At 48.9% G+C, this 10,698-nt stretch overlaps 1 protein-coding gene across 5 annotated transcripts in view; it reads left to right on the top strand.

Annotated features, from left to right (window-relative positions):
* LSAMP (limbic system-associated membrane protein) overlaps positions 1–10,698 on the top strand; it is a 1,004,442-nt gene that overhangs the window by 700,900 nt on the left and 292,844 nt on the right. For 2 of the 5 annotated variants that reach the window (XM_010567433.1, XM_010567431.1), the window contains exon 1: positions 629–850. In XM_010567433.1, the coding sequence (XP_010565735.1) occupies positions 696–850 (155 nt within the window). In that variant the 5' untranslated portion in view covers positions 629–695. Of the gene's footprint in view, positions 1–628; positions 851–10,698 lie in introns of those variants that run through there. The other 3 variants (XM_010567432.1, XM_010567430.1, XM_010567434.1) reach the window with 2 other exon arrangements.

Here is a 10,698-nt window from a genome sequence, read left to right as displayed (position 1 = left end):
GCTGGTTTGAGGGGGTGGACGGGGGGGGCCGGGCTGCGGCCGCGGGAGAAGGACGGGGAGCGCGGCTCGGGGGTCCCCTCCCGCCCTCGCTGCCGCCGCCGTGGTGCCGAGCTGCCGTCTCACGAGTGAGGCTGCCTCCCTTCCTCCCTCCCTCCTTCCCTCCTCCCTCTTCTCTCCCTCCCTCCCTCGCTCCGCCTGGGAAAGTGGGTTAGGAAGGGAGCTCGGGGCTGGGAGGCTGCACAGCCGAGCACTGGAGCAGGACCAGCCGCTCGCCCAGCCCGGTGGCACAGGACTCGTCTTGTTCCTTTTCCTTTTTTTTTTTTTTTCCCCCCTCGCCTCTCTCCATCACTCCAAACGGGTCGACTTAATTGTTATTATTTTTGAATTGTTTTGCTAGCTGACTTTTTTCCCTCTTGGTTTTTTTTTTTTCTTTTTTGATTGAAGGTTGTGCTAAGACTTTTTTTGGAAAGCCTTAAAAAAAAAAAGGCAAGGGGGGGGCAAGAAGCCAGCAAGAGACTGAAAAGAGCAAGAGAAAGTGGCAGCTAAGAAGGACTGTGAAATCACCTCCCCTTTCTGGGGCTGTCGATCAGAGCGAGAGTTGTACATTATTCTTATTGTTTTTCTTTCTACATCTATCCCCACGCACACGCAGCGAGAGAGCCAAGTACAGACAGCGAAACTCGACGAGACCAGCCATGGTAGCAAGGGCTCAGCCTGATCGGAAACAATTACCGCTGGTCCTACTGAGATTGCTTTGCCTTCTCCCTACAGGGCTGCCAGTCCGCAGCGTGGATTTTACCCGAGGTACCGATAACATCACCGTGAGGCAGGGGGACACAGCCATCCTCAGGTAGGGCATTTTGCCAACTTTTCCTTTTCTACGCGTGTGTTTCTCTCTGTATGCAACGTACACATGTGATGCGATACGGATTCGTGTGTATATGCCTCTGTCAGAGCGTGTGTTATTTTACCTCTCCAACTGCAGTAGCAGCAGCTGCTACAAACAAGCTCTGCGTGTGTGTTTCTGCTTTAATGTAAAAAAAAAAAAAAATCGCAAAGCTTTTGAACACTTCTTGCCACCACTCTCCTCTGTGTAGTGCTCTGGATCAAAAGAATTTCAGTAGGGAAAGATCTGTTTGCGTTAGCCAGCTCTCGTGAACGTACATTTTCCACCAGCCCTGCAGTATCAATAGAGAAATTGAAAAGGGATCCAGCTGTGCTTGCCAGATGTTCCATTGATCTTCCCATACTTCTTTTTGTACCTATGCAAAAACTTTATCCTTGGTGCTGCCAGAACTCTCAGGCAAGTTCTTTTGGGAAACTCTGGCTTTTAATTCTATTTATTTATCTTTCTGCCCTGTAGGGAGGGGAGACGGATACAGTAGTTGAAAAGGCTGGTGAAAAAATGGTGTAAGAGCTCCAACATTTATGAAGCTTGTATCTCATTCGCTGTGTTGGTTTCTTCGCAGGGCTAAGTAGACGGGTGTATGCTGTGCCCGTGTGTGTCCGAGTGGTTGTGATGAGGGTGTCTTTACACATGAAGCCTTGTTCACTGGCAGTATTGAGTGTTACGTTTCTGTATTCATCGTGCAGGTTTTCTAAACGTAGTTCTGAGCCTACTTGGGCTTTCAGTTAGGAGCGTCCCAAATAGCTGAGATGCAGTCATCTTTTTCTCATGGGTTTCTTTTTCAAATTCTGCCTTGCTCAACTTACCTGCAGTCACTTCCCTACTGAAGGAACATCCTGTGCGTGTGAGTGTGTGCACACACTGTGTATTATGGCTATAAAACTACTGGACGTAATTTAAAATAAGTCTGTAATCTGTATGAGGAGCTGATAGTGCACAAACCCTGAAGCATCAAGGGAGCAATCCCCTAGCAAAACTAACAGCAGCAGCAAAGTTTTCTTTCTCTTCCTCTGAAATAAATCCTGCTAGATGTCACCGAATGGTCTGCTACGTGATCCCCTGTGTCCTGCATCCCTCCCATTTAATGATAGAGGGGTATGTGAGCTAGCAAGATGGGATCAGGGAAGAAGGATGCTGGAAGAGGGATGTGTGTGTGCGTGTATATGCGTATCGCTTCTCTCAGCTCCCGTGTGCTGGGTTGTTTTGATCCTGGAACATCCGTTCAGCAGCTTCCATTCCCCAGCTCTCCAGACTTGTTAACTCGCATGTAAGATTTATCCACATGGAGTAATAGGATTTACAGAGTAATTCATCTGCCTTGCATATGCAACGGAAGGGGTTTAGATGCGACATGGTAAACACCTAACAAGGAGTGTTGCCTCTGACTCCCGGCTTCTCTCCTCTCCCTTCCACTCACTAGTGATTCATATAGCCCATTAACCCTTTTTTAGCGGGACTCCCAGCTGACTTATCCCATTTTTAAAGGCAAATCACTGCCATCAATCATTTATTTTGGAGGGGCTGCTCAGGCAGGTGTTTGCTGGCATATGTTTGGTACATACAGCAGCAGACAAGTCATTAAGCTCACTTGCCCAGACAGGGGTCACTGGATTTCTATTTCCCACTTAACCTTGAAGCTTTTGAGTTTATCTAGACACTGTGTGCTAAAGCTGCATTTGCAGCAGAGAGGGCTGAGCGGATGGTGGAGATGGTGCCCGCATGTGCTGCGTGTAAAGCATTCGTCAGCAAGCTCAACGGGGCTGCATGGGAGAGCGGTTTCGGTGTTTGTGCATGGAGCGTGTGGCTTGCCAGTGTTATGTCAGGCACTAAAACAAAACACCTGAGTGAGGTGATCCAGCTGTGTCAGCCAGATGTGTGCCAAGTGACACAGTTTGCAGGAGCGGCACGCCACCCGGCCATGGAACTGCTTGCCCCGAGCAATACGGTGTTCCCGGCAGGCTGCGTTTCTGTCGGGAGTGACTCTGGCCGGTGCGCAGGCTCTCCCTCCCTCGACCACCTTCCTAAGCTCTTTAAGCAGAGCTGGCTGGCTGTATGCTTTCCACGTTTCCTAGGAAGGGCAGGTGTCTCCCCTCCCTTTCCCTGGGCTCAGCCCCAGGTTGCTGGGACGTTTATCGGTCCCTCCTTCAGAGGAGAGGCAGAAGCCAGGCTGTACTGGGAGGCAGGACTGTCGTGTGGGGCTGGAAGGGATGAGGTTTCCCTCTGTCCCGTATGCTTTAGGTCCTGCAGGATGACATTTCATTCCCTCACTTTTAAAGCAAGGGTTGGTTTGCTAGCTTCCCCCTTGACAGCAAGCCGCTGTCCCTGCCGCTCCAAAACATTACTCCCTTTAAGACAGCCTTGTGTTTGAAAAACTCCCAGCATCTCGCTCTCCCTGCCTATAGATCCACCAGTGACAACGCAAGGGGAAGAGCTAGATGGGGAAAAACCATTAGATGATCTATACTGACGGTGGTCAGAGCAGATCTTTACCTCCACAGAGAGATAAGCAAGAGATTTCTATACAGAGATCGTATCACCTATCTTTGCTATGCATCTACTTCAGAGGGAAGAGGGAGCGTGCAGCGGCGGTTTACCAGTGCCCAGTAGCTCCATCCTGTAGCTTGAAGGGAAATGAAAATGTAGGAGGGAGAAAAAAATGATACGTAGTTGGACAGAAATAAAAGCAATGTACATAGCGATAAGATAACTAAAAACATTTTGTTCGTGTAAATTGTGGTGCAAGTCATTCAGCAAAGCACCAAGGACAGGGTATTCTGAATGACTCTTCTCCTTTGGGGCCTTATACATTTATGTGTAGTGTTACGCTTGTAGGTGGAAGAATGGGTGGGTGGACTGATCTATGAAGTGGAGAAAAAGAGTTTATGATAAGCCCTAATGTTCCTAAAAGAAGCCACTTCTCTGGAGCTTCATCTACAGCTTGTTACTCAGAATAAAATTATTCTGAGAAGTTTGGATATGACTTTTTAAAGCTATGGCATTTAAAATATTCCCTTGCTATGGACTTTTAAAAAATGTTCCTAACTCTATTGGCTCATCTCCTAAATGACCTGGCAGCAGATTTGATTCATTTGTTGGCTTTGCTGAAGGTTGATGACTTTTAGTGAGTATTTGGCATGGGCAAGTTAGTCAGGGAATTGCAGAGAGAGAGAATAAAAATAGCTTGTGATAGACTATCCACAGGGAAAAGGGTAATGATCCGCTCCTTGGAGCAAGGCTGAAAAGAGAGGAGGGGTCTGAAAGCTGCAACAGGTAAGAAGGGCTGAGCAGAGTTTCTGGTGTTTGGCCAGCTGCAGCCAAGAAAAGAGAGCAGAATGTTTCAGAGATGACACTGTATATCAGAGAGCCTGTCAGACTTACTAAGGTTTCCTTTTTTAACTCTGTCTTCAGCAAGCAAAGAAGGACACTGAACCTTATTTTCAGTATTGAGAAGGAGCCGTGTGCTACAATTCCTGCCAATGTTTCACTTGCAAGATCACAGTCATGAGGTTGTCAGGTTTTGTATGCAACTTCCCTGCTTGACGTTAGGAAAAAAAAAAAAGAATCTCCAAACAACAAACACAGAAAATATCCCCCAAAACTAATGAAAACGGGAAGAGAAAAACAAACCCCAACCCCAAATCTTCCTTCTGTTTGCCTGCCTCCAGCATCCCTTCCCACCTCACTTGCTATGGGAGTGTTGAATGAGCAAAGGCAGGGACCCTGTGCTTTGGTACATGCTTTCAGCCGAGGGACGGGATGAGAAATAGGAGGACGTTGGCTAAGCCGGGATACGTGCAGTAGTGAAGGGCAGCTACTGCAAACTGTGCTTCTGTGTTCTGTTTGGCCCTTAAGATGGGTTAGAAGCAAAATGGCAATGGAGTCCATGCTGTGGGATCAGGTACCTGTACAGCACGTCAGGGGGAAAGATCAGCTCTCTCAGGAACTATCACAGCAGCTTAAACTCACCCCAAAGTGTCTTTAAAGCACTATTCTGAGGGCGTCGGTGGGACTTGCAGGTTGCCCAGGGCTTTTAGTAGTCCTGTAATGACTTCTGAAATGGAGCTCATCACTAGCTGGAACCAAAATGGGTCACATCCCCATTCCCATCCGCTCAGTTATACCGGTACAAATTCACCAAAGCCCAAGGGCACTGCCAAAAATACCACATTTGTCTTTGGGGCAGATTCCCAGGGACTGCTAATAAAGAGGTACAAGTGACTCATACAGGGCTTAAGCTGCTGAGCGCTGCTCAGATGATGCTCAGCCCCTGTTGGAGAACTGGGATCTCGCCAAGGCCAGAATTTGGCTCAGCGTTCCTGAGTTTTTCCAAGCATCAACTTTTCATCAAGAATTAAATCAATCTGATGCTGATGCACTGATGAAAACCAACATTGAACTGAGTGTGCAGTTTCCATTTTTACCAGGTATTTTTAAATAATATGAAGTTTCAGGCTGATAGCACGTTTAGGAACTTCCATCCTAATGGGTACTTAGTTCGAGTTACGTGTGTCGAAGGATGGGCAGTAACGATAGCACTGTTGGTGTAATCCTGCAATATAAGCCATTAATGCAAACTCTGTTCTTGGCCTCCTAGTATTTTGCTGATACCCTACACGTGGAGCTGTGCTAGAGGACAAAGACAGCTCAGGCAGAGTAGCGTCGCAGCATCACAACAAAGTTTATGCCCTATATGGTCATTTTAAAAGAAAAGTAAAAGCTCTTCAGAATTACCCTTACAATTAGCATATGATTTATAACAGGGAGCACTGAGCTGAGCCCTTTGCTAGAAATGAGAATAGGCACATTCAAAGGTATAATGCTACATAATAATACGGTCTTGGCAGTAAAATTGTAACCTTGATTATTAGTAGTATTGTTGTGGCGCTTAAAGGCCACCACTAAGTTGAGGCACCCTTGATATTAAGTGCCGCGCGAGCACGGAGTAAGAGAGATCCTCTCTTCTGCAGGGACGGGCAGAGGCCGGGGGTGGGCAGGAGGCACCCGGAGGTGAAGGGACTCGCCCAGGGTTGCCCAGCAGGGCTGCGGCGTACCCAACCTAGCGACCTATCCATTAGCTTGGGTTGCCTTTCGGCTCAGCCACGCGGCAACCCAGCAAATGCGACAACTGAGGTTTCCCTAGTACGTCCTCATCTGCGCCCGTATTGGCTACAAGTCCTAAATGCTCTTCTTTTTCTCCAGTATGTACAAAGCCTTCGTTATCAAATCTAGCGTATGTGTGTTGAGAGAGGGTATGTTGGGATCTGTGCGAAAGGGGCTGTACTCGGCTGATACTTCCCTTGGAAAAAACCAAAAACTAAAAAAACCCCAAATGTATAAATGTAGTAACAGATGATGTTGCAAAACTTCCAGGTCTGGCAGCAGATGGTGCCATTATATGAAGGCACACATGCATACATAGATGTGTGAGTGTGTATGCATACATATGATAAAGGAAGTTGCAATATGTATATGGTCAGAGGCTGGTGATTAGCATCTCTCCTTATACACACACAATATTTATATGTGGTGTGCCCAGTAGCGAGCAGGGCCTTTGCGATACCGCATCTTCTGCAAAGTGGGACTAACCCATCACGAGCGAATGTGGAACGGAAATTAGAAAAGGAAAGGCTCTTTCTTTGGAGAAATTATGTATGTTTAATAACACTGTATGTATAATTTGCATTCAGAAAGATGGAGGAGGAGAGACAGTATCAGACTGTATGGCTTTAACCTTCTCCCCTGAGTCTGCACACACACTTCAGTTTGCAGCTAAGTACCATATGTTTTCCTGCTTAGTTGGCATTAAAATTTATATAGTAGTATGTGTTACCTGGAGTGTCTCAGAATCTCTTCCACTCTGCTCCCCTTCCCAGCAGGTCATGAGGAAAGACTCAGTCTTAAAATAGCTCGCAGTTACTGGAATGTGCCATCTCATAACTATAAGTTTTCAAAATATATATTACGCGTACCTGCCCTTTTATATCCAGACCCATAGGCATCTGATTCTGACAGAGCTGCGGGGCCACAGCTTGCTGCTGATGCAGCGGCAGGGCTTCGACAACCTTACTGTGAGGCTGAATATCTCCCCCGTGCGTGTGTATTTCTGCAGATTTTTATTAGGAGCAACTGGGTTGTGTGGGAGAGGCTGGCTGTGACCCCAGAGTGCGCCCGCAGTGCTCGGCCCCGTGCAAAGAGAGGAGAAATAGCCCTGCCGCAGCTCTACGGATTTCACTGGGGTTGGGCGGTTTTGGTCAGAGCTAACTTGATGGAATTAAGCCTGCTCAGCCTGGGCCGGAGTTCAACAGGTACTTTGCGATAACACATGTGCATGAGGCTTGGGGTATGCGTGCTTGCGTGTGCCTGTGCGCAAATAAATGTGTTTCCCTATGTTTGCTCCCGCTTAAAAACGGAAAGTGTTTTTTCGTGTGTAGTTGTACAAATGTTTGTATACTCAGCGAAGTTGTGAGCATCCCACGGACAGGATAGCAGACTGCTTGCTTGGAGATCTGCGTGGCGTTTTCTGACTCCTGGGCCTTGGTAATCATCTCTAATGCTGTAAGTGTCCTTAGATTCACGGTGCCTCAGTTGCTCCAGATGTTAAGGGAAAAAGCAGCGAGCAAACAGAATATTGCATCTTCCTCTTCTGAGGCTCAGCGGTTAACACCGTGGTAGATTTGGCCAATACCCCCTTCCCTCCCACCCTCCTCTGAGAGGTGAAACATGCCCGAATGGTTTCTCTTCGCAGGTGCTCTCCTTAGATGGGTTCCTAGAAGAGCACTGGATTTACAAGGGGGAGGGAAAGGGTAGCAGCTACCTCAAGGCTCTGCTTTCTCACTCCCTCCATCCCAGGCTGGTTGTCCACCCCCACGTGAGGCCGGGCAAGGGAGACCGTGACTCCGAGCTGCGTGTCCATTCACTTTTTGTGCCTCGCTGTGCAAACAAAACCCATGTTGAAATCCACTGGCAGGCAGCATCCATGACTTTGAATAGTAAATACAAATCTCTCCCTCTCCCTCTCTGTGTGTCTCTCTCTCTGTTATTAAGCTGACAGGCACTTAGCCAATTATCCAGTTGTCGTCTCAGCTGTATTTATGGAGGAGAAAGAGACAACGCACACAGCTCTTGTCTTCAGGGCTTCAGCTGAGTCTCCCTTGTGTGCTGTAGCATTTTCCCTTGTGCGAGCTCCTTAGGACGCTCAGGGAAAGAAACCAATGAAGGGGATGAGTTGAGGCGAGGGAGGGGAAAGCAGAGGGGGGGACGGGGTCTGCTCCCCCACACCAGGCGCTCGCCAGAGCTGTTTTGCTGTTGGTTTTGTGCTTAAATTTGGCGGAGCACGTGTGCCTTTGTTGCATAAGGTTGCGAGGGATGGGGAACGTGATGGCTGCGGGTACTTGCAAAGTCTTTTTGCGACGACCCGACAGTCAGGAACTATGCGGTGCCAGGCTGTGAGTCTGTGCCTTAAAAGAAGGGGGCCACGTGTTCTTGGGGATGGAGTGTGAATCTGTGACTTGGAGCCAAGAGCCACCCCTAATCCCCGATGCGGTATTGCGCCTAGAACATAGAGCCTGGGCTGGCTCAAGTGTTTACTCCAAACAGCAAAATTTAGGCAAATAGCACTGAAGTGTTCTGTGAATATTTTCATGAATGTTAAAAATGAATTCACTTTGGCTGCAGCTGTGCTTCCTTTGTGTGTGTGCATGTGCATCTTTTTTTCTCTCCCCCTTGTGAATAATCTGAGTGGATGAGTTTTCCTTGCCCTGGTGTTCATGGACAGAACATTTTAAACAGGTTCATAGATCAGCAAACAAGGCTCTAGCTGCAACTTGTGCAGCTGGAAACCCCTGGCTGTACAGATTTGCAGACGTGTGCCCCTTCCTCCCCCCACCCCACCCAGCCACTAACTTTGTGCATATGCCTGTGGTGCTCTTGATACGTATTTGTATAGGATGCTGCTTGGGGAGCACTGGATGTGGTTCTTATGACCCCTCATCAGAGCCCAGGCATAAAAGCAGTCGAACAAGTGAGACGTGGAGCTGATCACAGCTTGAGCCACAATAATTTATGTGCATGTGACAAGAGAAAATTACCTTTAAACTCTGCACCCAACCAATCAATCTTACAGCAGCCTGTTTTTGCTAGGAAAGGTGCCTCGGGCCAAGCCTATCAAGCTCAGAAAAAGAAAGGTTAAAATGTTCTAACATCATTATCTCTTTCTTTTCCTTTGGAGGAGAGGAGCCACAGTGACAAAGCCTAGCTGACTCCTTCATAGTAAGCCCCATTCCTACCCCCAGCCCAGATTCCCAACAGGAATCTGCAGGAATTTGTCCCCAGTCAGGCCCCATGTTCATCTTGTCGGGAAACAGAAAGGAGAGCATGTGACAGAGGGGACCAAGCATAAATAAGCATGCTGGAATAGGAAAATGCTCAACAGGGGAGAAGAACACCACCACTACAAGGTAGCAACGCTACTGAGTGCTGCAGGTAGCACCGGGGATGTTAGGAACCCCCTGTTTGTCCCAGGGTGTCTTCCGAGTTTGGAGAAAAGCAGGATTCGGGGAGTGATTACTCCCTGAAAAATTATTGTCCCCTCTCTGTCAAATACAATAGAATATGATCTATAGTCTCGCTGCTTGCAGCTATAGAGCAGGGAGCCTGTGCCAGCTGAGGCAGTTGTTTACTGGGGCTTTAGGGGGGAAGGGGCATTTGACCCCCCCATCTCCTATAAGCAGAGGCACGTGTGAGCCGTGATTCAGTGGCACCTCTTTGTCCCCTCAGAGCAGGCAGATTTATTAGCAGTCCCCTCGAGTCAAAGGACAGGGGAGGTTTTAAGCCGGTGGAAGGAGATGGGGAGGGACTGCTGCAGCCTGTCCTCCCCCTTTTCCCGTCTGCTTGCCCCCCTGAGCCTTCGGCATGCTGGTTAGACAGGGATGGTCCTTCCACAGCCCCCTGCCATTTCTGACCCTGTTCCCTGCCTTTAGCTCCCCAGGCTGGTCCCACAGACTTATCCTGGCTGCCCTCGCTTAGCGGGACTCTCGTTCCTGACAGCGGGGTGAGGACCTCGGAGCCCCACAGCTTACCGGGCACCCACATCCATCTCCCCTGCCACGGGGACATCTCCCACCACCATCTCTTTGCTCCCTGAGCAGCAGAACCTGCAGGGACCTCGCCACCCCAGCGCTCAACCTCGGCCACAGCAGATCGCTCCTCTTCTTCTTAAGTAACCCCTTTTGGATGCACTGGCTAACTTTTGCTAAGTCAGTCGCTGCTGTCGCCACCCAGTTACCCTGTGCCGCCGACCATTGGGGTGACTGGCACCACCGGAGAGAGGCAATCCGGGCTGGAGAAAACGTTGAGAGAGCAAGCTGGTCTCCAGAGTCCTTTGAAACGCCACGGAAAAATGACGTACACATTCGTACAGTCGCTGGCACGCATCAGCCATACACCCGCACAGGCGTATTTGTCTGTTTCTCAGATTACGCTGCTATTTAATTGAAATCACTCCCAGGTGTGGAGGGTCTGAGATGGGAGCTCTGGCTATGTGCTCAGCCGGGCCTTCCGCACGCAAGCGAGTACCTTGTGAATAGCTGACTTCAGGTCTTGTGAACCACAGACCTTGTGATAAGAAGCTAAGTAAATGCAGCCCCCTTGTAGTGACTTTCCCCTTCAACTTTCCCACTAGTGGCGGTTGTCTGAAATGGATCAATTTGTTGATGGGGGGTATGGATAGGGGCAGGCTCCGGGTAGTACTGGATTTCCGTGGGTTAAACCCCGCCAGCAACCCAACCCCACCC

The sequence above is a fragment of the Haliaeetus leucocephalus genome, unplaced genomic scaffold (genome assembly GCF_000737465.1).
Source record: "Haliaeetus leucocephalus isolate CR32 unplaced genomic scaffold, Haliaeetus_leucocephalus-4.0 Scaffold228, whole genome shotgun sequence".
NCBI lineage: Eukaryota > Metazoa > Chordata > Aves > Accipitriformes > Accipitridae > Haliaeetus > Haliaeetus leucocephalus.
This window is presented reverse-complemented; position numbering and strand designations above follow the sequence as displayed.